This window comes from Anomaloglossus baeobatrachus, chromosome 1, assembly GCF_048569485.1.
Source record: "Anomaloglossus baeobatrachus isolate aAnoBae1 chromosome 1, aAnoBae1.hap1, whole genome shotgun sequence".
Classification (NCBI taxonomy): domain Eukaryota; kingdom Metazoa; phylum Chordata; class Amphibia; order Anura; family Aromobatidae; genus Anomaloglossus; species Anomaloglossus baeobatrachus.
Window position 1 is genome coordinate 687883926 of NC_134353.1, and position 27944 is coordinate 687911869.

A 27944-nucleotide genomic window follows, 5' to 3' on the forward strand; every position below is an offset into this window, starting at 1 on the left:
AAGTGTAGTCCAACAAATTTTTTTTTTAGCAAAGTCATGTAATATAGCAAAACTGTAGAAAGAAGGTACTAGTCGAATGAAACAAAAACCTCAAAGTGCATATTTTGCACAACAAATCTGAAATCATAAAGTAAATAGCATTAAAGCAAAGGAGCAAGATGTAGATTAAATTGTTATTTATTAGGTTGGAAGCATGTGCAAAAAATGTGCAAATTTCTATTTTTCATCTACAACAATATATTAAATTGAAGCCAAAAAGCTGCATTATATACAAGCTTAACAAACGAAATAGAAATTGCATGCTGTTACTAGTCACAGCAAACATGCCACCAAATCAATGGAGGTATGCAAACGTCAACCCTAAAATCACAATGCCATGTGACTGAACACTTTTGCCCTTACGTTACAGTAACAAGTTGTCAACGTTTCACACAGGAAAGTTCTAATCTAAGAAATATTTTGCCTTATTTCCTTCAGGTCTCAAGTAACCGTTCATGCACGCAATGCCACATGCTTAGTCCCAAAGCTTCCATACAAGATCTTAAATGTTTTTTCCTCCTTCTGCCTCCCAAAAAAAAACACGTTATTCCATAGGATGGGTGATAACCTTGCTGACCGCTGGGGTTCCAACTGCTGGGACCCTAAGCAATCTCGAAATCAGGGCTTTAGGACTCCAAGAATGAGGCCCTCCAACCGCATTCTGAATGGAGCAGAGGTGCGCATGTGCGGCCTGAGTCATTCATATGTATGAGACAAAGCACTGCAGTCTGTGCTACAGAAAATAAAAAGGAGCAGAGGCTATGAAAGTGCACCTCCATTTCATTCAGGACGGGGCTGCAGAGTCATGATCCCGGGATCACAGGGGTTCAATCGGGCAAACCCTTACACATAAGCAAGTTATCTTCTATCCTGTCTCAGTATTCTTCACGATCATAGGAAGCTGCATGTAGACAATAAGACACTTTATTGAGCAAGATTTTTTAACATGTTAAGTTTTGGGAGGTAACACTTTAAATGGAATCGGTCATCACTTTTTTTGCCACCAAGTCTAAGGCTATGTGCGCACGTTGCGTAATTACATGCAGTTACGCTGCGCTTTGTAGTGCAGCGTAACTGCATGCGTCCTGCGTCCCCTGCATAATCTATGAAGATTATGCAGGAGCCGTGCGCACGTGGTGTATTAGAGCGCAGCGCTTCGGCTGCTGCCCGAAGCGCGCGTTCTAAGAAGTGACATGTCACTTCTTCCATGCACTCTGCCTGCAGCCCCTGCCCTGTCTATGGGAGGAGCTGCACTCAGAGCGCATGGAATCGGCTTTTTTTTTTCACTACGGACATTTTCTGCAGCGATTTGAAGCGCACTTGTGCTCTTCAGATCGCAGCAGAAATTTCTGCAGTGACTGTACGCAACGTGTGCACATAGCTTAAGAGCAGCAAAATGTAGAGAGAGACCCAGATTCCAGTTATGTGTTACAAGGCTCCTGGATGTAGTTTAATAAAAATCACTATTTCATAAGTGGGAGATTATCACTGGAAGACTTGTATAATTGCTGCTATGTAGTCCACCAAAATTATAAGTTCTCCCAACACCGACACCACCACTGATGGGCAGATTTCCATGTACACTGCGAATAGGCAGAAACGTGACAAATCAGTGGTGGCGGCAGGGGTTATAGAGAGCTCTATATACAGAGATTTAGTAAATTAAGCAGTAGTTAATGCATTTTATCAAATCTGCAGTAATTAGTCCAGAAAGTGATACATCACTGGAATCAGAATCTCTGTCCAAACATCATGCTGCATTCAGATGGAGTAGCAAAACCTGGCGACAGATCCCTTGTAAGGCTCGCCGTGTACCACATTCTAACTCTCCCTTCTTTCTAGACGCAATACATCCACAGAGAATAACTCATCTCACATGTACTGGAACATGACTTAGTTATTCCTCAAGGATTTATAGATTAATGTGTATTTATAAAATCTGAGATACACAGTGTAATATGGGCAGGTGTGAATTACCTTCTACGCATTATAGACTTGAGCTACATACGGTACTGAGCTCTACAGGTTTCAGAGCTGAAATCGTCCCACATTCCTCTCTGGTTCAGCATCTCGAGCTTTCTCACCAGACCTGTACAGTAATTGCTATAGGTAATCTGTTAGAAAGGTGTCTGAGCACAATTAGGAATGTAGCGCTGGGCAATTTACAAAGGTGCTCACCTGTAAAGAGTATCTGGCAGGGGGAATTCACATATTGACTGATGTTACTGCTAGACAGTGGAAAACGCCATATTGTAAAAAATCCAGTACTTTACAGAACATAATTTAAAGCAGTAAAGACTATGGGCTTCTTTTAACTTAGATGTATCCAAGAGGAGATAAAATACTTGACATGTATGTGTGTGGATCTAAAATAAAGATGAGGGTATAGTCACACAGCAGATTTGTCGAAATTCACACCATCGATCATCTGAATGGGGCTTGTATGTGGCTACTGCAGAGATCTCATCCAAATCCAAATCAGGATTTTAAGTAGATCAGTCGGCAAATACTTTATTGCAACTTGTGGCTTGAAAAAGAAAGAAAAGCATTTTCTGATCTATTAAAAAAAACAAAACAAAGAAAAACAACTAAAATATCACCTCCTCCAACGTCTCTTAATTCTGCTAGTGAGATGAGGTCTGCAGACTAAAAATGCAACAGAATAGCAAACTTAGATAGTGGCAAAAAAATGGGTTCATACATGGCAAAGAAGCTCAGAGGCAGTATCAGTGGCAAAATTAATACAATAAATGCAAATTTTGCACACGATATCCTCTTACTGCATCTTCACTATGCCAGGGCTTCCAGTGCCAAGCAGGCCACTGATTTCTCGGGCCTGGAGCAGAGTGAAGATGCATGAAGAGGACATTTGCGTGAGTGATGCCACAGGAAAGATCAGAGGGAGCTGTGTGGAGGACTGATTGGAAAGCAGGCACCAGAGGCAATACCGATGAGATTTTTTTTTCTTCACTCCTGGCCCTTTACAAATTTGGGACATAGCAGCTGTTATTTTGAAAACCTTGTATGAAGTGAAATCTCACACACACAAAAAAAAATCTCAAGTTCATGAAGATTTGAATTTTTTTTTTTTTCCTTAAATACTCGGTAAATTGAATTAGCCTAGAACCAATCTGATCATTTGTAGTTATTACTCTTCAAAACCTAAGGTGCTTATAACATTTCTACATAAACCTGAACGACAGATTTCAGAAGATGATCATTAAAGGCCAAATGAGCATTTCTAAAGTAATCAGAATGCCTGTGCAATGCACTGCTCCACATGAATTCCACTGATTCTATAGAATACGCTCAACCGTTATCAAACTCTACAGTTTAAGTGTCCAAATTATTCTTAGAGCTCTGGGTATAATTTAGCAGCAGTCAACAAAATACTTCTGCCCACCATAAGGAGGTGTAATGTTCTTCTGGCTTCTTAATCATATTTTGCAGACCCCCCCCCACCTTAAATGATGGAAGAATGCAAAAACAGCTTACACACTATGCTTCAATATCCTGATATAGTGATCTCTACTCAGTAAAAAAAAGAATACAGTTTAACTTTCAGAGAATGTAAGTCTACATATCAGATCGGTGGGAGTGCGACACTCAGCACAAATATTATCAAGCCCAGTAGTGTCTCAGCACAGCTCTGTAAACTGTTTGGTGCCTTCTTCCAGGTACTTCACATCAGTTGCTCTACAAATAAATAAGCCGAGCTGTAGTACCTAGTGCGGCCACTAAGCAGAGCTGTACTGTTACACTGTTAGCATAGAATAGCTGATCAGAGGGGATGCTAGATGTCAGACCACTTCCAATCTTCTATTGGTGACCTATTCCTAGGATTAGTCATCAACATCAAAGTACAGACCAACTCATTCAGTTATTCTCATAGCTGAGAATTTGCAACAAAGAAATCCAGTCTATACACACATTACTCTACAGATATAGAGCGATGTATACAGCAGTGGATCGGGTATATTGTACAGCACATTATTTACACACACTACGTACAGCTGTAGTGTGTGTGTGAGTATATATATATATACACATACATACATACATAGATACATACATACATACATACACATACTGTACATACATACTGCTGTACATACATTTTTCCCTAGCTAGGATGGAATTGTAGCACTTGCTCAGCTATAAGAAAGATTTGTATTTTCTGATATACATTATATATTTTATCCTTATAAATGTAAATAAAGGTTTCCAATCAAGGACAGCAAACATCTATACAGGTATCAAGAAGGTTGCTGACCTTTATATGTGATACAATCTGATTTCTCTTCTACAAAAGATATATTACAAAAAGTACAACCTGTTTGTGTCACTTAATACTATTTTCTTATAGAAATCTACATTCTTTTTCACATAAGGCTGCCATTTTGAATGTGTTGGCAATAACATTATACAAATAATGTAAAAAAATAACAAAAAAAATAAAAAACGGAATGTGATTACTGTACAAAGAGTATAAACATTAAATAAAGCCGCCGCAGTTTTCAAAATTGCATCATTTTTTTGTTCGCTTTTCAAACGGAGCTGTTGTGTTTTCCGAACATGTAGAAGTACTGGCCTCAGAGTCCATTCCATGCCCACGTTTACGACTTGTTAATTGCTGTTAAAACAAAAATAAAAACTAAATTAAAAAAGAGGAGTTTAGACACAAGAGATTTTTTTTTATAAAACGTTATCAGAATGTAAACATGGAGAACAAAATACATGCAATATGGACGGACTGACCGGTAAAATTCATATTTTACATGACTATTCTTCTTCAGACCCCCTGATATGCAGCTTTGCTTTGGAAGTCAAAGCCTGCTGGTATCTATCACTGACTTTAGAATGTGCTTCTGTGAGAATGGATGCAAGTCCTGCAGAGAGAACAGTAGATAGGGATAGCACGGCACTTCTGGCTGGGAGCTGCACAAGTAGTCTCCAAACACCTATGTCGTATCAAGCAATTCTTGGCACTCAATAGGTGACTTTGTTCTATTTATTTTAAATATTCAGAAATTAAAAAAGGCACAAACATTTTGGTCAGGCGACCTTCACCAGTGTGCAAACATGTTTAATTGATTGAGTGCCGTGTGCAGACCACGGCATCCACCACTGGTGTAATGGGCGCTCATTACACCAGAGATGGATCCTGCAAATCAATGACCGATATGGTAATCCTTATCTATATTATACATTATTAAATCTCAAAATAGCATGATCTAATGCATAAAATTCAGATAAATACAGTGAGAAGTATGGAAAATAAGAAGGTAGACAGTCAAATATGCCACTCATAACTCATTTAAAATATATAAAAAAGTATACACAAGAATATATGGCCAAAATCATCGACCTAGAATTAACCAATAGTCAAGTATGAAAAGAGGTCTTATTGAAGTGAACCACAGACACTGCTGGTCTAGCTATTCTAGTGGCTGTGGTTCACTGCACCAAGAGGTCTTTGTATCTATCATTAGTGCACTATGGTTCCCCTGATGACTCCTGGAGACGCGCAGGGCCATCAGTATAGGGCTGGCTGTGTACTGCCCTGGTCAGTGTGGTAGCAAATAGGGTGGTAAGATGTATTAGGTCACTATAGGGATCAATAAGGTTAACCCCAAGTCATTCCTGAATTGTTTGGAGCTTCTGTCACAAATCTGAACATGGATCGCCTCACAAACCAGGACACCTACGTCACCGGAGTTCTCTGCAGCAAGGTCCTGCGGTGAAGACCATCGCGAGATGACAAAATATCTGCTGACACTGGCTATGTGGCATAGGTGCAGGGAACTCCGGTGACGTCACAAGGTGATCAGAATTCATGCTGGTGGACCTGCAGGAAACCCCGGTGATCTGTTGGCATGAACTAGATTCACCTTGTGGTGTCATCGGGGTTCCCTGCAACAAGGTCCCGCGGTAAAGACCGCAAGATGAGGAAATGACTGCAGAGAACCCCAGTGACATAAAAAAAAAGCACATAAAAAATACAGAAAAAAAAGCAACTTGTACATTTCACATGCGTATTTTTTTCCTGCGTTTTTCACTTTCTCGCATTTTCACTGACTTTAATTGGAATTGGTGAAAAAGCAGGAAAAAACGCCAAAAATAATTGACATGCTGCTTATTTTTTCAGCAACGGAAATTGCAAGGAAAAAAAGAAGCAACGTGGGCACAGCAAGTCAGGATTCTCAGACTTTGCTGGGGTGCTTTTTCCTTGCTTATATTGATTAAAATAATCAAAGGAAAAACGCTAGAAAAAAAAAAATGCAAAAAATAAAAAAAAAAAAAAACCACATCGTGGGCACATGGCCTTACTCAAATGTCTGTGCTATTCTGTTACATTTCTCTAAAGCGGAAAGATTTCCCTGTCCTTAACCCTGGCTGACTGTTTATGAAGCTGGAACCATGATGACCAGCCGATTTCTGGGTTGACTTTCCTTTTGAAAGGAATAATGATGTTAATTTACCAAAATGCATAAAAATAATGTGAATTGAAGCGCTTTACAAAGCGGCAGATCTAGCAAAAAGCAAGGATATAGTACCTGGGTGGGAGGTGGCATAGGATGAGCACTGTCATACATTAACTGGTCAGCAGTGTGCTTCATGTCGTTATCCTGAAAGAAATACAAACACTGATCACAGAACATGTTTAAGGCTGCTTTCACACATCCGGTTTTTGCAGTGCGGCTCAATCCGGCTCAAAAACCTATGCAACGGATGCGGCGAAAAAAACTGATCCGTTGCATACGTTTTTCCATGCGACCCGTCCGTTTGACGGATGCGGCTCGATATTGAGCATGCGCAGTGCAAAAAAAAAACGCATCCGGCGGCCTGATGCGGTTTTACCCGCAGGACGCCGCATCCGGCGTACATAGGCTTGCATTGTAAATCGCGCCAGATCCGGCGCGATGAGGTTTTTTTCGCCGCACAGAAAAACGTGCCAAGCAACATTCCATCCGGCCGCCGCATGGGCTAAATATGCCACATCAGGCAAAAACCGGACGCAACGCAAGGCCATGCGGCACAATACGGCGCTAATGCAAGTCTATGTGGAAAAAACGCAACCGGCGGCAAAAAAAAAAAAAACGGTTGCGTTTTTTCTGCAAAGCGCCGTATTGTGCCGCTCAGCAAAAACCGGATGTGTGAAAGCAGCCCAAGAGAGCAGAACACAGTAAACTGAAGAGAATTTAGAAACAAAGACTATGCCACTCATGCCATGTGCTACATTTTCTAAGGGTTTTTGGCACTTATTACACTCCAATAGATACTTTTAAAAAGTATCTATGAAAGCAGATATGTGGTCTGTAAAATATAAAATACAAACACAATAACTATGCTGGGTTCATCTGGAGATTATGATTGAAGAAACAAACATTTACAATGCCATCCTCCACAAGTGATCACGTCATAATTACAGAGATGTGCGGTCATGCTTTTGAGTAATTTACAACAGGGATCGGATGCTGAACTGCAACAAATAGGAGTTATGTACAGGCAATGTAATTTAAAGAACCACCCTAGGACATGCATGATGCTCTACAGCAGGGGTGGGGAACCTCCAGCCCGCGGGCCGTATGCGGCCCGCCATGACCTTTTCTGCGGCCCCCGGGCACATTCCACAGTCCACAGAGCTCGGGAGGCAGCAGCGGCTTGCTTGCTGCTGGCCCTTTAAACCCTGTATGGCTTACATCCTCATGCTAGCGTGAGGACGTACTTTGTGGGTGGAGTAAGCGCTCAACTCGCTCTTTTTCCACAGAAGAGAAGCTACTACCTCAGCGTCCGACAGGTGTGTTTGTGCTCCCATGCCTGTGTGTGCCCCTGCACATCCCCACTGCAGCCTGTGCTCCGTGCAGCGTCCCATCCACCTTGCGCATCCCCACTGCAGCCTGTTCTCCGTGCAGTGTCCCGTCCTCCTCGTGCATCCCCACTGCAGCCTGTGCTCCGTGCAGCGTCTCATCCTCCTTGTGTATCCCCACTGCAGCCTGTGCTCCGTGCAGCGTCCCGTCCTCCTCGCGTATCCCCACGGCAGCCTGTGCTCCTCACTCTCCCCCACGGCAGCCTGTGCTCCTCACTCTCCCCCACGGCAGCCTGTCCCCCTGTGGCCTCCCCACGGCAGCCTGTCCCCCTGTGGCCTCCCCACGGCAGCCTGTCCCCCTGTGGCCTCCCCACGGCAGCCTGTGGCCTCCCCACGGCAGCCTGTGCCCCTGTGGCCTCCCCACGGCAGCCTGTGCCCCTGTGGCCTCCCCACGGCAGCCTGTGCCCCTGTGGCCTCCCCACGGCAGCCTGTGCCCCTGTGGCCTCCCTACGGCAGCCTGTGCCCCTGTGGCCTCCACACTGCTGCCTGTGCCCCCCTGGTATGTCAGAACCCCTAGCAATGTCCTTATATTTCTCCCAGCCCTCCCAAGTGATATATAATCCTCCCTAGTGATGTCTAGTCCTCCCAGCCCTCCCCAGTGATGTCTAGTCCTCCCAGTCCTCCCCAGTGATGTCTAGTCCTCCCAGCCCTCCCCAGTGATGTCTAGTCCTCCCAGCCCTCCCCAGTGATGTCTAGTCCTCCCAGCCCTCCCCAGTGATGTCTAGTCCTCCCAGCCCTCCCCAGTGATGTCTAGTCCTCCCAGCCCTCCCCAGTGATGTCTAGTCCTCCCAGCCCTCCCCAGTGATGTCTAGTCCTCCCAGCCCTCCCCAGTGATGTCTAGTCCTCCCAGCCCTCCCCAGTGATGTCTAGTCCTCCCAGCCCTCCCCAGTGATGTCTAGTCCTCCCAGCCCTCCCCAGTGATGTCTAGTCCTCCCAGCCCTCCCCAGTGATGTCTAGTCCTCCCAGCCCTCCCCAGTGATGTCTAGTCCTCCCAGCCCTCCCCAGTGATGTCTAGTCCTCCCAGCCCTCCCCAGTGATGTCTAGTCCTCCCAGCCCTCCCCAGTGATGTCTAGTCCTCCCAGCCCTCCCCAGTGATGTCTAGTCCTCCCAGCCCTCCCCAGTGATGTCTAGTCCTCCCAGCCCTCCCCAGTGATGTCTAGTCCTCCCAGCCCTCCCCAGTGATGTCTAGTCCTCCCAGCCCTCCCCAGTGATGTCTAGTCCTCCCTGCCCTCCCCTGTGATGTCTAGTCCTCCCAGCCCTCCCCAGTGATGTCTAGTCCTCCCAGCCCTCCCCAGTGATGTCTAGTCCTCCCAGCCCTCCCCAGTGATGTCTAGTCCTCCCAGCTCTCCCCAGTGATGTCTAGTCCTCCCAGCCCTCCCCAGTGATGTCTAGTCCTCCCAGCCCTCCCCAGTGATGTCTAGTCCTCCCAGCCCTCCCCAGTGATGTCTAGTCCTCCCCAGTGATGTATATGCCCTCAGCATCTCCTGTGATGTATATGCCCTCAGCATCTCCTGTGATGTATATGCCCTCAGCATCTCCTGTGATGTATATGCCCTCAGCATCTCCTGTGATGTATATGCCCTCAGCATCTCCTGTGATGTATATGCCCTCAGCATCTCCTGTGATGTATATGCCCTCAGCTTCTCCTGTGATGTATATGCCCTCAGCATCTCCTGTGCTGTATATGCCCTCAGCATCTCCTGGGATGTATTTACAGCAGTCCCAGCTGACACAAACGTGGAAAAACAGTTGTGAGAAGCAATAAGATCAATATTGAATAATATAGCCGTACTAAAAACAAGAAGCTTCAGCCGCCACGATGAGTTAATTGTTTGACTAAGTATAGCAGGGTAATTTTAAGTTGATAGTTTTGTGCGGCCCCCGAAGGTTGGTAGAAAATTCCAAATGGCCCTCGGCATTAAAAAGGTTCCCCACCCCTGCTCTACAGAGTCCACATTAATACCTGCAGCCAGGGATGCTCCAAGGCTTCCCGTGTTGTCAGTCTCTTCTCTGGATCAACAACCAGCAGTTTCTTAACAAGATCTAGAGCTGTAAAACATAAAAATTGAATAGTTATTCTAGTAAAGTTTCAAGTTAAAGTTACCTCTTCAATAATAGAAAATCTTCTTTAAGATGTAGTTCCTACCTGGCTTTGATACAAGACTCCAAGCAGATGGGATAAAGTTGTAAAATCCTCCCGTGATCTGATCTTTTAGAGACATATCAGAATTGCTGTCCGAAAATGGCGGGTACCCACTAAGGCTGTAAAAAACACAAAAAAAAAAACCCCTACAAACAGACTGTATCAGGAAAAGTTGTACAGAATGCATAAAATGTATCCTTTACTGGAAAACATTAAGATTTGGCCTACTTCTTTTGAATTGCTCCCAACAACTTCCACCTCATTGAAGGGTCTTTTGTTGTGGTCATTGAGTGTGGCAAGTGGCACCATGACTTATGGTAGAACTGCCCCAGTATGTGTACATTTTTATCAAGTATCCAATGGAAACCCAATGTGTGATGCGAACATGCCCCTTACGTGCATAAGAGTTATTCTGTCCCTAGCAGTGTTCGATTTAACCAATGTGTTCCGAACTTGGCTATAGCTATACAGCATTTACCTATGCCAAGAACTGCTTGGTACGCTGTCCAATACCCAGAACCACCAGCTACTGCACACCAACATGGCTGATCACAACAGCGGTAAAAGATTCCTTGGGAGATTTCATTGTCTTTCTTTCCATGTCAGTTAGTTAGCACTCACCATCTCACTCCCCCTCTCCTAGGCTCAGTCAGTTAAAAATATCAGACCACCATTAAGACTTTTAATCAGACCTGGACTCCGTGCATACTCTCAAGAAAGAGACATTGTACGATAGACTTGTCCGTGTGGTGAACCAATCCCTGAACATCATGAAAGTGAACTCCTCTCCTCCTACAGTGACTCTTTTTCAGAATGGTCAGACACTCCATCAAGGTTGTATGAAAATTTTGTATCCTTTCCAAATGGTTCTGATCGTGTCCTTTTAACCCTCCTCCCGCCTAAACCTTGGTGGACCTCCTGTCTTTCAGTAATCCAAGACCTTGACCCAATCACTGATATCCTCCTGCTCTTAGGGTACCTTCACACTTTAGCGATGCAGCAGCGATCCGACCAGCGATCTGACCTGGTCAGGATCGCTGCTGCATCGCTACATGGTCGCTGGTGAGCTGTCAAACAGGCAGATCTCACCAGCGACCAGTGACCAGCCCCCAGCCAGCAGCGACGTGCAAGCGACGCTGCGCTTGCACGGAGCCGGCGTCTGGAAGCTGCGGACACTCGTAACTAAGGTAAACATCGGGTATGGTTACCCGATGTTTACCTTAGTTACCAGCTCACACCGCTTAACTTAGCGCGTGCAGGGAGCAGGAGCCGGCACTGGCAGCGTGAGAGCTGCGGAGGCTGGTAACGAAGGTAAATATCGGGTAACCACCTTGGTTACCTGATGTTTACCTTGGTTACAGCTTACCGCAGGCTGTCAGACGCCGGCTCCTGCTCCCTGCACATTCAGGATTGTTGCTCTCTCGCTGTCACACACAGCGATGTGTGCTTATCAGCGGGAGAGCAACAATAAAAAAAAACGAACCAGGGCTGTGTGTAACGAGCAGCGATCTCTCAGCAGGGGCCAGATCGCTGCTCAGTGTCACACACAGTGAGATCGCTAATGAGGTCACAAAAACCGTGACTCAGCAGCGATCTCAGTAGCGATCTCGCTGTGTGTTAAGTACCCCTTAATCTCATGGTAGGTTGTTTGCCTTGTGACAATTAGTTCCATTTGACCAGTCCCCAGCTGGTGGCTCTATCACTGCCGCTCCTTGTTTTTCTCAAGGATAGGATAATCTTGATCTAGTATCTTCCTTTCTCCCCAAAGTAAAGGTCCAGTCACACTAAGCAACTTACCAGCGATCCCAACAACGATAGGGATCGCTGGTAAGTTGCTAGGAGGTTGCTGGTGAGATGTCACACTGCGACGCTCCAGCGATCCCACCAGCAACCTGACCTGGCAGGTCGCTACACAAGTTGCTGGTGAGCTCACCAGCAACCAGTGACAAGCCCCCAGCGCCGCGTGGAAGATGCTGCGCTTGGTAACTAAGGTAAATATCGGGTAACCAACCCGATATTTACCTTGGTTACCACCGCACGCAGCTACACGTGCAGGGAGCAGCGCACACTGAGCGCTGGCTCCCTGCTCTCCTAGTTACAGCACACATCGGGTTAATTACCCGATGTGTGCTGCAGCTAAATGTGCACAGAGCAGGGAGCAGCGCACAATGCTTAGCGCTGGCTCCTTGCTCTCCTAGTTACAGCACACATCGGGTTAATTAACCCGATGTGTGCTGCAGCTAAATGTGCACAGAGCAGGGAGCAGCGCACAATGCTTAGCGCTGGCTCCTTGCTCTCCTAGTTACAGCACACATCGGGTTAATTAACCCGATGTGTGCTGCAGCTACATGTGCACAGAGCAGGAGCCGGCACTGACAGTGAGAGCGGCGGAGGCTGGTAACAAAGGTAAATATCGGGTAACCAAGGACAGGGCTTCTTGGTTACCCGATGTTTACATTGGTTACCAGCCTCCGCAGAAGCCGGCTCCTCCTGCCTGCACATTTAGTTGTTGCTGTCTCGCTGTCACACACAGCGATCTGTGCTGCACAGCGGGACAGCAACAACTAAAAAATGGCCCAGGACATTCAGCAACAACCAACGACCTCACAGCAGGGGCCAGGTTGTTGCTGGATGTCACACACAGCAACATCGCTAGCAACGTCACAAAAGTTGTTCGTTAGCAGCGATGTTGCTAGCGATGTTGCTTAGTGTGACGGGGCCTTAACATTCAACCTTAATGAGCTTAGACAGATTAGAGAGAGACTCTCAGAAGCAAGGTAGAACAATCTTTACACAAGTGGAACACGGTCACAGCAGTGCATCACTACCCATAAGTGATGGTCTTATCCAGATGTTCAGACTGTGTGTCCTTTCAGAGGGATCTCATGAACGTCTCTTAAGCTGGGTTCACACATAGCGACAGCGACAACGACATCACTGTTACGTCACCATTTTCTGTGACGTAACAGTGACCTTGTAAGTCGCTGTTATGATCGCTGCTTAGCTGTCAAACACAGCGACGCAGCAGCGATCATAACGTCGCTACATGTGCAGAGAGCAGGGAGCCGCGCACACTACTTAGCGCTGGCTCCTTGCTCTCCTAGCTACAGTACACATCGGGTTAATTAACCCGATGTGTACTGCAGCTACATGTCCCAGTGCAGAGAGCAGGGAGCCGCGCACACTGCTTAGCGCCAGCTCCTTGCTCTCCTAGCTACAGTACACATAGGGTTAATTAACCCGATGCGTACTGCAGCTACATGTGCACAGAGCAGGAGCCGGCACTAGCAGCAAGAGCGGCGGAGGCTGGTAACGAAGGTAAATATCGGGTAACCAGGGAAAGGTCTTCCCTTGGTTACCCGATGTTTACAGTGGTTACAGCTTTCTGCAGCTGCCAGACGCCGGCTCCTGCTCCCTGCTCGCTTCATTTCGTCGCTCTCTCGCTGTCACACACAGCGATGTGTGCTTCACAGCGGGAGAGCGACGACGAAAAAATGAAGCAGGACATTCAGCAACGAGCAACGACCTCACAGCAGGGGCCAGCTCGTTGCTGGATGTCACACACAGCGACAGCGACGGGACGTCGCTGCAACGTCACAGAAAATGGTGACGTAGCAGCGACGTCGTTGTCATCGTCGCTGTGTGTGACACCACCTTTAGCCACCTGAAAGCAAATCCTGCTCAGGACAGAGTGCCTCTGCCAAGAGTTATGGCTCAATGCATCCTAGCAGAGGGGGGCCTCCTGTACCGATCACCATCAGGCTTCTGCTCTGCTGCTCTCAAAGATGTGACTTGGTCCAGCCACACATTCTCAACATTTTACAGCGCTCATACAAGCTGACAAGAGTCTTAGTAGAAGGCCGCTGCAAGCGTCAGTCATCCAGTTTATAGCCTGGGGAATCTGCTTTGCGATCCCTTTACACTTTTTGTTCTGATGTTCTTCTGTTTCCCGCCCTGAGGATTTCTTTGGGACATCGCATGGTTCCTTTGTCCCCGAATGAAGCGACCGAGAAAATAATTTTACAGTAATTACTAGAAATTCTCAATTCTCGTGTCCTTCATTGAGGAACACAGCATCCACCTATTGCTCTTTGGGATGTTTTATTATCATTGTGGCCAGTGATTTCTTGCTCTATTCTACTATACCGTTCTTAGCTTTTCTTACTGCTTTCTCACTAACTGGTTTACTCTGGTGTGTGCAGGGGAAAGCAAACTTTTTTTTTTTTTTAAAGTGTAATTTATAGTGGCATCCTCTTGTAGCAGCATGCCTCCATGGCTTCCTGCGTTCTGCAATGAAGGCTACAAGAAAAGGGATTTTAAGCACTTCGCCCCGAAGACTGTTTTCACTTTCCTGACCAGGACAATTTTTCAAATTCTGACCAGTGTTACTGTAGGAGTAGTGATGGGCGAATGCCCCGATGTTAGTGTTCGGGAGACTCGCCCGAAGGTTTTGTAAAGTTCGAGTTCGGGTTCTGAGATAACGCGAACTTGCGTCCGAACAACGAACTTGGACTTTACAGTTATGTGATGGGGCGGGGGGGGAGGGCTGTAAAATAAAGAGTATAGTTAATAATAAACATTGTCATTATACTTGCAGGTTCTGCGACGCGTCCTGCAGACTGTCTCCTGATGCTTCTGCTTCCAAGTCAGATTATTGCTGTGCCCCAGGGTAACCACCACTGACTAAAAGGACCTTCCATGACGTCATAGCCATGTGACCAGTCAAATGTGAATGTTTTATTACCTGGTTGCTTACAGACTGGTCACATGGCTATGACGTCATGCAAGGTCCTGTAGTCAATGGACATTACACAGCGGCACAGCTGACTGCACTCAGGTGAAGTCTCGGTACATGCTAGAGTGTACGGGCTCCTGCCCGGTATGACGTAACTTGTAATGTGATGGGGGCGTCTTCAAAACGCAGTCTAACGTTTCCAGAGGGAATAAAAATTCTTTGTCTAAGTCCACGTGGGCATAGAGTTGATTATAATAGAAGTGGGGATCTGGGGGGGGGAATGGCAAAGCCCCCGCTTGCATGTTTATAGTTGACAGGAAGAAACATCGCCACACCCCCAACCAAGCTGGCCACGCCCACCAGCCAAGCCGGTCACGTCCACTAACCGGGCAGGAAACCGTACATTCTAGGCTCAACAGGGAAGTCTCTGATTGCACTCTGCTGCTTCTGTGTGAGCAGACGTCTTTGTCTCCGGAGTGGGTTTTTTGGGGGTAATAAAGTTGGAGTCCTAAATGTCTTGTGTTTTATTTCTAATAAAATATTTTTTTCTCAGTTTTATTTTACTGTAAAAATAACAGACAATCACAGATGCTCTCACAGAGTGGGCATCTGTGATTGGATGCTGGAGTAACCTGAAACCAACCCATACATACTAGCACCTATACACATAGTAGGGTAAAAATAAATACCGTATTTTTCGCTTTATAAGACGCACTTTTCCTCCCAAAAATTTGGGAGGAAAATGGGGGGTGAGCCTTATAATCCAAATATAGCGGTATCTGGGGGTCCTGTCTGTGCGGCCGGGTGCCTGTGGCTACCGTCCGGGTACCCGTGGCTGCGTGCAAGCGTCCGGGTACCCGTGGCTGCGTGCAAGCGTCCGGGTACCCGTGGCTGCGTGCAAGCGTCCGGGTACCCGTGGCTGCGTGCAAGCGTCCGGGTACCCGTGGCTGCGTGCGGTGTTAGCCGGGTACCCGTGGCTGCGTGCGGTGTTAGCCGGGTACCCGTGGCTGCGTGCGGTGTTAGCCGGGTACCCGTGGCTGCGTGCGGTGTTAGCCGGGTACCCGTGGCTGCGTGCGGTGTTAGCCGGGTATCCGGGTGCAGCGTGCGGGCGGCAGCCGGGTGCAGCGTGCGGGCGGCAGCCGGGTGCAGCGTGCGGGCGGCAGCCGGGTGCAGCGTGCGGGCGGCAGCCGGGTGCAGCGTGCGGGCGGCAGCCGGGTGCCTGTGTGAGGGCGGCAGCCGGGTGCCTGTGTGAGGGCGGCAGCCGGGTGCCTGTGTGAGGGCGGCAGCCGGGTGCCTGTGTGAGGGCGGCAGCCGGGTGCCTGTGTGAGGGCGGCAGCCGGGTGCCTGTGTGAGGGCGGCAGCCGGGTGCCTGTGTGAGGGCGGCAGCCGGGTGCCTGTGTGAGGGCGGCAGCCGGGTGCCTGTGTGCGGGCGGCAGCCGGGTGCCTGTGTGCGGGCGGCAGCCGGGTGCCTGTGTGCGGGCGGCAGCCGGGTGGGGCCCACATGCAAGCACAGGTACCCGGCCGCTTGAACGCAGGGTGGGCGGGCAGCCTGCTGGCTGCCACTCTGCGTGCGGGGCGGGCGGCTGTGCAGCAAGTTACCCAGTTTGTCCGTGGTCCCAGTTTCAAATAATGGCACCGGGAGCGGGCGCGTGCGCAGATGGAGCCCTTGGATGAGAGCTCCATCTGCGCATGCGCCGCTCCAGGCGCCATCATTTGAACTGGGACCGCGGACACCACTAGGACACTCACTGCACCGGCCTGCTGCACGACTCACCCGCCGCCGCCACCACGGACCCCGCGGCTGCTGCCACCCCGGACGCCACCGCACCTGCCACCACGGACGCCGCGGCACCTGCCACCACGGACGCCGCGGCCACTGACCCGCCTTGCCTGCCAGCACAACCTATGCCTCCTGTGACCCCGCTTCTCCACCACTGCCCCCCCTCCGGTAAGAGAACACCGGAGTATAAGACTGACCCCATTTTTTTTTTTTTTACCTTTTTTATGTCTAAGTTTGGGGTGCGTCTTATAATCCGGTGCGTCTTATAAAGCGAACAATATGGTAAATAATTCTTAAAAAAAAAAAAAAAAAAAGACGTAGCACTCCGCGGTATTTTTGATTCTCACGGCAGATAAAGTGGACGGCTATGGGCTGCCACCCCCCAGCTGCCTGCCTTTACCTTAGCTGGCGATCAAAATACAGGGAAGCCCATTTTTTGTTTTTTTTTAACCATTTAAAATAATAATAAAAAAAATATGAGTGGGCTCCCGTCGTATTTTGATCACCAGTCAGGTAAAACCAGGCAGCTGGGGGTTGAGATTCTCCGCAGCCTCCCCTGGAAATGGAGCATTGTTTCTTAGCGCCATGTCCAGGCGCTTTAACAGGCTCGTCCAGCAGCCCTGATGGCGGAGGCACACTGGGTAATAAAAGAGGTTAATACCAGCTTTTTATTCTCAGCTGGTACTAAGCCCGAAATTCATGGGGTCACGCCAAATTAGACATGGCCACCATGAATTTCTAGTAAACAGAAAAAAAAATCCACAACAGAAAAAAAAATTCTATTACAAATAAAACAATATATATAAAAATCACTCATTTGTCCGACGTAGTTCACAGGTACAGCAATGTAAAGCTCTGCTTCATAACTCTGTAAATACAAGCATCTATACAGAGTGAGAAGCAGAGAGCGCCATGTCAGCTCTGCTTCATCGCTTTGTACAGAGCGAGAAGCAGGCTGATAGTGAGGGTATGATTCCACTTGCGTCTCGCATTGCATCACCCCGCATGGCCGAGGCTCTCCAGACAGGAGCGCCTCAGCTGCACAGAAATACATGCAGTCGACCCGCTGCTGTCAGGAGGGTGTGCACCGTGCTGATACCGATGCGAGACTCGTATAATGACAGTCACCGTTCACCTTAGTCCATAGCAGCCATGGACTCAGGTGAACTCTGATGCCACTGCGAACATGGCCGAAAACAGCCGATCAGTGCAGTGAATACCCCCGGACGTTAACAGGACCTTACATGACGTCATAGCCGGTTCTTTAGGCAATGGTTATGTGGTGACCCAGCAATGATTGGACACGGAAGCAGAAGTGGCTGGGAGACAGTCTGCAGGACGCGTCGCAGGACCTGTAAGTATAATCATTTTTTTTTAATAATGTATTTCTTTATACAGCCCCTGGACTCAAACTGTAACACAAACTTCCCAGAAATCGCGTGTTCAAGATCGTGCGCATCGGTACGATCCCCGAACTTTACAGTTCGGTTTGCCCATCTCTATTTATGAGGTACAAAACTCTAAAACGCTTCAACGGATCCCAGTGACTCACACCGTTTTTTCGAGACATATTGTTAGTGGTAAACTTAGAACAATATTTTCTGCGTTTATTTGTGAAAATATTCTCAGACCTCACGAGACCACCCTTTTCCCCTCTACGAGAACATAGATGCTGCTGTAGCTATTGACAGGGGCAGAGGGGTCAAACGCTCGCAATTGGTGTTGACACCGATCGTGGGCATTACAACGAGGTGTTATATGCGGTGTAGTTGACAATTTCACTGGCATAGCACATGAGCTAGCGTAATTGTAGAGTCGTACATGTAAGCCGGATGTTGTGAAGGGGTTGAGGTAGTTACCAAAAATCCTAAATTTTCTGATGACAGGTTCTTTTTAAAAGGACATCTCTTCCTAACAGGGAGACTTGTATTTCTCTCTAATCATTCGAAATAACCTGCAGCGATGGTTCCTCCACAGAGGGCTGCTCTTTTTGGGATGTGGGTGAACCGCCAATCTTACACATCAAATTACAAATTACTAGATGAACTTATAGACTTGGCGCTCAATTGTACAGTGTCTTGCGAAAGTATTCGCCCCCCCCCTTGAATTTGTCAACCTTTACCCACATTTCAGGCTTCAAACAAACATAAAAATGTTGTTAAATTAATGGTGAAGAATCAACAAGTGGGACCCAATTGTGAAGTTGAACAAAATTTATTGCTTATTTTAAACATTTTTAAAAAATAAAAAACTGAAAATTCGGGCGTGCAAAATTATTGGTCCCCTTTACTTTCAGTGCAGCAAACTCACTCCAGAAATTCATTGAGGATCTCAAAATGATCCGGTGTTGTCCTAAATGACTGATGATGATAAATATAAGCCACCTGTGTGTAATCAAGTCTCCGTATAAATGCACCTGCTCTGTGATAGTCTCAGTGTTCTGTTTTAAGTGCAGATAGCATCCTGAAGACAAAGGAACATAACAGGCAGGTCCGTGAAGTTTAAAGCCGGATTTGGTTACAAAAAGATTTCCAAAACTTGAAAACATCCCAAGGAGCACTTTGCAAGCGATCATATTGAAATGGAAGGAGTATCATACCACTGCAAATCTAGCAAGACCCGACTGTCCCTCAAAAATGTCATCTCAAACAAGGAGAAGACTCATCAGAGATGCAGCCAAGAGGCTCATGATCACTCTGGATTAACTGCAGAGATCTACAGCTGAGGTGGGACACAAATCTGGCCTTTATGGAAGAGTGGCAAGAAGAAAACCATTTCTCGAAAATATCAATAAAAAGTGTCGTTTACAGTTTGTCAAAAGCCACCTGGGAGACACATCAAACATATGGAAGAAGGTGCTCTGGTCAGATGAAACCAAAATCAAACTTTTTGGGAACAATGCCAAAAGATATGTTTGGCGTAAAAGCAACACAGCTCATCCACCTGAATACACCATCCCCATTGTCAAACATGGTGGTGGCAGCATCATGGTTTGGGCCTGCTTTTCTTCAGCAGGGACAGAGAAGATGGTGAAAATTGATGGGAAGATGGATGGAGCCAAATACAGGACCATTCTTGAAGAAAACCTGTTGGGAGTCTGCAAAAGACCTGAGACTGGGACAGAGATTTGTCTTCCAACAAGACAATGATCCCAAACATAAAGCAAAATCTACAATGGAATGGTTCACAAATAAACGTATCCAGGTGTTAGAATGGCCAAGGCAAAATTCAGACCTGAATCCGATCGAGAATCTGTGGAAAGAGCTGAAAACTGCTGTTCACAAACGCTCTCCATCCAACCTCACTCAGCTCCAGCTATTTGCAAAGGAAGAATGTGCAATAATTTCAGTCTCTTGATGTGGAAAACTGATAGAGACATACCCCAAGCGACTTGCAGCTGTAATCGCAGCAAAAAAAGGTGGCGCTACAAAGTATTAAATTAAAGGGGACGAATAATATTGCGTGCCCCAATATTCAGTTTATTAATTTTCAAATATGCTTAAAATAAGCAATAAATTTCATTTAACTTCACAATTGTGTCCAAACTTGTTGTTGATTCTTCACCATAACATTAAAACTTTATCTTTATGTTTGAAGTCTGAAATGTGGGAAAAGGTTGAAAAATTCAAGGGGGACGAATACTTTCACAAGGCACTGTAGATTTCACTGAGGCATGCCTACTACCCCATCACCACTATAAGATGGAGGCACCATCAATAAGGGACCATGGCTTATCTGCTGCACGTTTTATTTTGAAATATGCTTTCTTCATCTCTATTTAAGTGATAAAAATCTATATACCTTTAAGTGGAAAATCTGAAGATTCGTTAAGAATTATTCAAAATATCTAATTTTGCCAGAAGTCTTAGGGTCCGTGCCCACAAACAGTGTTCATAGCGTTTTGGGTGCAGCGCATTTTCACGGTGTTCAAAATGCTGTGTTGTACAGTAGAGGCACATTGGATGGATTTATAGACATCTCCTGCCCACTATGCTCACTTTTCCCACGGAGTAAACTGACATGTGGTGTGGCTTCCCAAGCCGCAGCATGTCAATTTATGCTGTGGAGCTGCGAGCCTTCTCCACTGGAAGAGCAGAGAAAGTCCGCAGCTTCCTGGACCCTGGTTGTCGGCACACACAGCGGTCGTCTTCTGCAGACGGCAGTCGCAGACCCGCAGGAGAGGACATGCTGCGTCCAGGATGCAGAGTGTCCTGATCGTGTGCACATAGCCTAAAAAGCAATCTGTCAGCAAGTTTTTGCAATGTAGTCTGATGATTCCATGCTGTACAGGTTAATAAAGAGATTTTAGCCATGCGTCTCTTATTGCACTATGTTGTTGTTTACCTGTAATGTTTTTTGGAACCAATAAGTTATCAATGCTAAGACAGAGCAGTGTGTGAGCCCAAGTCCTGCACGTACCTCACTATCTATAGTTGCCAGGGCACTGCAATAGGTTATGTATCCTTGTTACGACCACGCATACAGTCACAGTTACTTAGTTGCTCATGGTCGTATCCAAAGCTCCTGCAATGCCCTGAACGTGAGGTAAGTGACATAGTGAGTCAGAAGAACTATAATACATTTCTAATTGGAGGTATTTGCAAATATTATTATTAGACTTACTACACATTGGGATAGGATCTTGGAGATGGGAATAACCCTTTAACTGAAGGACCTTTCACATCATGAGATCAATCACATGACCTGAATAGTCCTGAAATTACTCATGTGAAAGGTCCTTCAGCTGCTCAGCTCTGGGTAGCTTACTCTCCTGCTCTGCACCAATCACATAGATCTGTGTGGAGCAGGAGGAGTGCGGGCAGCTCTGTTATCAGGGAGGATGATGTGTCAGCGTTCTCCTCAATAACAGGAAACTGCCTTAGTGCTTTAAGATGCACTCACTTTTTAACAGGAGTTTTTCTTGTTAAAAGGTGAGTCTTACAATCCAAAAAATATGGTAGTTATTTCTCGCAGTATGTACCATTATTCTCTGTGTGAGATACAGTGGATCCTTGGTTTATGAGAACAATCCGTTCTGGGAGTGTGCTTGCAAACCAAGTTACTCGTCTAGCAAAGCAAGATTTCCCATAGGAAATAATGCAAGCTCAGACAATTCATTCCACAACTTGTACAATGTCCCATTCTGGTCCCCTATTGTGCCATTCCACACAGGCACAAACACACACACACAAACATATGCTCACCTTACCTTCCGTTCCATCGCCGGCCTCCTGGTTCTTGTAGTTCGCCGGTACAGGATGTGAATCGGGTAACCATCAAGACTGATGCTGGAGCTTCCACTGCCGGAGCGTTGACGTCAAAGGCAGGAACCGCTTGTCTCTGATTGGCCAGCGCGCTGCCTTTGAGAAGCGTCTGACAGCAGAAGTTCCTTAATCGTCGCAATGGTTACCCAATACACATCCTGTACCAGCGAACTACAAGAACCATGAGGCCAGCGATGGAACGGAAGGTAAGGTGAGCATAATATATGTGTGTGTGTGCGCGCGTTTGTGCAGAATGCAAGAGCGGGTCAGAGCGCAGTGAAAATACGGAACCGGAAGTGTGTGCAGTGAGTATTTGCTCGTATAGCAAAGTTTGCTCGTAAACTAAGTTACAAATTTACAGCAAGCTTTGCTCGTATAGCAAAATAATCACAAACCGGGTTACTCGTAAACTGAGGTTCCACTGTAATTAATTTAGGTATCTTTCAGGATATAGTTACCAAACAAAAAGAATGACTCCCAAACTCCAGTAATCCACCGCTCTGCTATATCCGCCTGTGCCAGCTGTGATCAACACCTCAGGAGCCAAGTAGTTGGGTGTTCCACACAAAGTCGTCATTAATGATGTTTCGCCAAGAATTTTGGACTGCCCAAAATCTGTAATCTGTAAAATGAAGAGACTCAGTTTTATACTTTACATTTTAGATTCCTGGCACACTGTTTTGTGCAGGACCATGAAAACGCTCCTTTTCTCAATGTAGAAAGCTTGTCTCCCTCACACCATATGATACATCATAAATGGATCCCACATAGCACTTCCACCCCATGTAGTCAGAATGCATAGCTTCATATTACTTTTTTTTTTTTTTTTAAACTTGTTTTATTGAAGATTTTACAACATAAAGTTACATAACTTAACAGGAACAAACAGCATTTCTCATTAATACTGTCTGGCAAAGTTAACCTTCCCCTTAAAGGCTTAATGTTATTGCAATTATCTCTATAGAGCACATCTCATCAAAGATTGCAAATTGACTCAACCTGAGGAAGGCGACAGAGCACCGAAACGTGTAGTCCATGTAACGGGCCACCCACCAAGTCAGTATGAAATTGCCTATGCATTAATTTGCTTTTTTATTTTGGAATAAAAGTTATTTTTTTATTATATCCTGAGGATTCCCAGCTGGATTATTTTTCCTTTTTTTAAAAGTTATGAATCTGAGGAAAGTACAGACCATGTATCAAAATGTTTTTTATTCTAAGTTAATAAAATTATTTCCTCTAAAGCAGTGTTCTCCCACTCCAGTCCTCAAGGCCCACCACACTGCATGTTATCAGGGTTTCCTTAGTTTTTACACAGATAATTTAATCACCGACACAGGTGAAAATTCCAACACCTGAGCAATACTAAGGAAATCCTGGAGACATGCAGTGTTGGTGGCTCTTGAGGACTGGAATTGGGGAACACTGCTCTAAGTTATCACTTCTGTTTCTCTTTGCAGCGCTTGACCTTTGACCCTTGGCTTCTAGGATTACTAAGAATCTATTGGCTTATGACAGCAGCAGATGAAGGTTTTATAGCTTAACAGAGCAGTAGCTGGAACCTGCTTGGAGGGTTTCCCCCCCAGCCAAGTTTTTCTTTAGTGTTGGGCCTAATCCTGCACAGCCATCTTAAGTTAGTACCCTGATTTTTCTTACATTCCACAGATGATATTGCCAGTCTTATTTACTTTAATTCCAGAAAGTTATAGTATCAGGTTCTAATCTTTTCAACATATGGTATTTACTAATTACTAATCACAGGATGACAATAGTAAGTAATGGGGTCACTGTACTGTTAGCATTGCTAATTACTACATACTGTATTTTTTGCTTTATAAGACGCACCTGATTATAAGACGCACCCCCAAATTTGGTGAAGGAATAGAGAATTTTTTTTTTAATTAATGGGGTCCGTCTTATAATGCCAGTGTCCGTCTAACAAATCATATAGAGTATATGTCCCTCATAGCCCCCCCCATCCTAAAATTAGCCCCCTTAATCTGGTCACCTTATATTGCATACAGCCCCCTTGTGCTGGCACACGTCCCCCAGTAATGCCACATGTCCCCTATGGCTGGCACACGGCCCCCAGTAATGCCACATGCCCCCTGTGGCTGGCACACGGCCCCCTGTGTTAGATATCGCCCCCATGCTGCTGCTTTTAGTAAAATAAACTCTTTCTTTACCTTCTCAAGCACTGTCCTCCCTAGTGTCTCCCTCCGTGGGTTGAGCTCCGGCCTCCTGCACTTCCTGGTTCTCGCTGCCGGTCATGTGATCGGCACAGCAGAGTGACATCTCTGCGTGCATGATCACAGCAGCAGAAGGGAGAACGGGGAGACACGTTGGAGGAGGTAAGTAAAGAGTTTTTTATTTTACTATGGGCAGCAGCATGGGGACCATATCTAACACGGAGGGGAAGCATGTGTCATCAAAGGGGAGCACAGGCACATATAATATGCTTTTACTCAAATAAAGACAATAGATAAAAATAAATGACGTGGGGTCCCCCCATTTCTCTAAAGCCAGTCAAGGTGCAGCAGACAATTGGGGGCTAATATTAGGGTGGCCAGGCCCATCGTTATTTGGCCCTTTCCAGCCTAATAGCAGCCCACAGCTGCCACAGAAGTGGCGCATCCATAAGATGCGCCAATGCTGGCACTGGACCCGGCTCTTCCCGTTGCTCTGGTACGGTGGTTATCAGGGTAATAAAGAGTTAATGGCAACCCACAGCAGCCTCTAAGTCTTAAATTAGTGATAGCAGTCTATGAGACTCCACCCCATCACTAATCTGTAATTGAAAGTAAACACATACACTCCCATAATCCTTTATTCGGAATAAAATAGAAAAAACACCATCTTTCACCACTTTAACCCCTAAACACCTCTGCAGGTCCGAAGTAATCTACATGAGGTTCTACGGCGATTCAGCTTTGCTACATCCTTGTCCTGTCACAGCAGCACCATAGAGCATGACTAGCCACTGACCGCAGACAAAGAGCCGTGCAATGAGAATGACCTCGGGTGAACCTCTGACGTCAATGCCACGACACAGACAGTAGTGCGGGGCCCGCAGCTGTGACTTCAGAGGTTCAACTGAGTTCATTGTCATTGTGCGTCTGTGTGCGGTCATGAACTCTGGTAAACCTCAGATTCACTCGAGTTCATTCTCATTGCGCGGCTCTGTGTGTCGCGGCCTGATTTGCAGTCACAAGTAAAGGACTCTAGCTGTGACTTGAAATCACCTCTGACGGCACCGCAGACTATGCAGCTCACTTCAGTCCCTTGGGTGATTTGCCATCACAGGTGGAGGACTCCAGCTGTGGCAGCGGCTAACCTGAGTGACATCACCACTGATTGGTCGACTCACTTCAGTTGCTGCGTTGAGTTCACAGCGAGCAGTCATTCTCTATGGCCGCTCGCTGTGAGTGTCAGATGTAGCAGTACTGGAAGCGTCGTGGGACCTCGTGTGGATTACGTTGGACCTGGAGGGATGTTGCGGGGGTGGGGGGGTTAATAAAGTGGAAAAAAAGGGTGTTTTTTTTGTCTTTGATGTCAAATAAAGGATTTTTGGGTGTTTGTTTATTTTTTAACACTTACAGATTAGTGATGGAGGGTGTCTCAGATGCCTGCCATGACTAAGCTAGGACTGAGTGGCAGCTATGGTCTGCCATTAACTCCTTATTACCCCAACTGACACCGCACCAGGGCAAATTGGGATGAGCCAGGTAAAGTCCCGAGACTGTCGCATCTAATGGATTCAGCAATTCTGGGCATTTTAGGCTGGGGGCGGGGGGGAGGCAGAGACTTCGCTGGGGAAGGAAAACGCATGCATTTTGTCAAGGAAATGTTGCGTTTTAACCTGCACTCAAAAATACAAGAAAAAAATGTGCACACATGGCCTTGAGGTTCTTGCCCACATTAACATCAGAAAAACAAAACCCCTCTTTTAGTACACACCTTGACACAGCATTCTTCATTTGTGGAAGATAGCAGCACATTTTCAAGTTTTAGATCGCGATGTATGATCCCATTATCATGGAGGTACTAAATGGGAAAAAATATATATACATATCCGATTAACATCTGGTAAAAAGTGGAATATACTGCAGAAGACTTATTTTCTTAAAGTCTACCAAATTAGACACACACACTTGCCATTTGAACCAAATAAGTTTATCTTTGCCTCATCAGGCCACACAACATGATTTCAGTAATCCATGTCCTTAGTCTCCTTGTCTTCAGTAATCTGTTTGCAATCTTTCTTGTGCATCATCTTTAGAAGAGGCTTCCTTCTGGGACAACAGCCATTCAGATCAATATTATGCAGTGTGCAATGTATGGTCTGAGCACTGACAGGATGATGGCCCCACCCCTTTAACCTCTGCAGCAATGCTGGTAGCACTCAAACACTGATCACGTGCATTCAACTCCTATGGTTGACCATGGCGAGACCTGGTCTGAGTGGAACCTGTCTTATTAAACTGCTGTATGGTCTTGGCCACCATGAAGCAGCTCAGTTTCAGGGTGTTGCTAGTCTTCTTATAGGTCATCTTTATGTATTTTTTTCAGATCCTTAGAAAATTCTGTCATCAGGCGCCATGTTGAACTTCCCAGTGATGAGTATCAGAGAGTTTGAGCGATAGTACCAAATTTACCACAGCTGTTCCATATTCACACCTTGTAACACTACCGAGTAACATGATACTGGGGAGGAAAATGGCTAATTGGGCATAATTTGGCCAATTTCACTTAGAGGGTATTCACTTTTGTTGTAAGTGGTTAGACATTAGTGGCTGTGTTAGACAAAAGAAGGGGCAAGACATGCCAGATAGCATAGCAAAATATAAACTCTTTATTAATCACATTTTTTTAAACCAATTAGCATAGAAAATAGTAGAGTACAAAAATTAAATATAGTCAACTAGAGACAAAAAATGCGGGTGCAGGTCTTCCCATCCTTTCCTGTTCATGATGACAGTATCAGGAAAGGATGGGAGGATCTCTCAAGTACCTGCTCTAGGGACTTCATGAAGTTTCTTATTCCGATGAAGGAAAGCACCTTACGAGACTGAAATTGGAGCACTTCAGGGCCAAATTATAATCTATTGTCTGCTGAAGCTATGACTAAAATTAAAGTGATTTAGATTGTGACTTTTTTAAATGGGAGAAAGAGATCATTCACATTAAAACGAAAAAGTTTCAAAAGAGACCTGAATGATCTGAAAACCAATAGGAGTATACAGGTGGAACAGTTCCGGTGTGCAAAAGAATTTACAATCATCTACCCGCTCTAACTCTCTGACTTCAGCCTCATCGTCCGAGTTTTCTTCAGGGGCAAATAATATCCATACTGATACTTATGAAAGATTGGGGAGTACTAGAGTTTTGCGAAACCATCAAGTGAAGAAAAAGACTCAGAAATCCAAGTCGCCTCCTATGCAGCCTATGGATAAAAGACCCAAGTCCAATAATCTTGAGGTAACCTCTCCAATCATAAATTATCTAATATACAGAAAGAGGTTTTGGAAATGGACTTATCTTTTGTTCCACATAACAACTTTTGTTTCTTCACAGCGTTGAAGGATCTTAAAATTTAATTTTCCCGCAAGAATATTTTACAAAAACTTCATCATAAAAAAAATCTGATGATTGGAGTCTGGATACCGAGGCTGAACGGGAGGCGATTGCTATACTGGAGTCTCTGGAATAGGAAAATTACCCTATCCCTGCAGGTAAATTCCCTTCAACAGTTGCTCCTAAATCAACCAAATTTCCACCTTTCCCCCTTTGTTCGCAGGTTGAGATCTTTAATAAATTGTTGGCTGAGGATTTTAAAATCCTCCCACCATATGGTGGATGTGACAACCACCAACAAGGTAAAGCCATTAAGGAATTGCAGGCTATGAAGGACGTCGTTATAAAACCTGCGGACAAAGGGTAGTGTGGCCGGTCACTAAATATGAGAACGAGGCCTTCAGGCAGTTGCGAGATAGGGATGCATATACCCCTTTTCCATCTAATCCAGTGTCCCAATTTTCAAAGGAGCTCTTTCTGATTTTGGATAAGGCCTTGATATCCCCAAAAAGGTGTTTGAGGGTTTGCTTATTAAGGAG

General features: G+C 45.9%; 1 protein-coding gene across 1 annotated transcript in view; it reads right to left on the reverse strand.

Moving 5' to 3' along the window:
• Positions 1-207: 207 nt before the first annotated feature.
• Positions 208-27944, reverse strand: part of CHEK2 (checkpoint kinase 2) — a 130570-nt gene continuing 102833 nt past the window's right edge. The window contains exons 10-15 of the mRNA XM_075320136.1: positions 25789-25875; positions 22290-22453; positions 10056-10171; positions 9873-9958; positions 6597-6668; positions 208-4672 (exon numbers count right to left, since the gene is read on the reverse strand). Of these exons, the coding sequence (XP_075176251.1) occupies positions 4568-4672; positions 6597-6668; positions 9873-9958; positions 10056-10171; positions 22290-22453; positions 25789-25875 (630 nt within the window). The 3' untranslated portion in view covers positions 208-4567. The remainder of the gene's footprint in view (positions 4673-6596; positions 6669-9872; positions 9959-10055; positions 10172-22289; positions 22454-25788; positions 25876-27944) is intronic.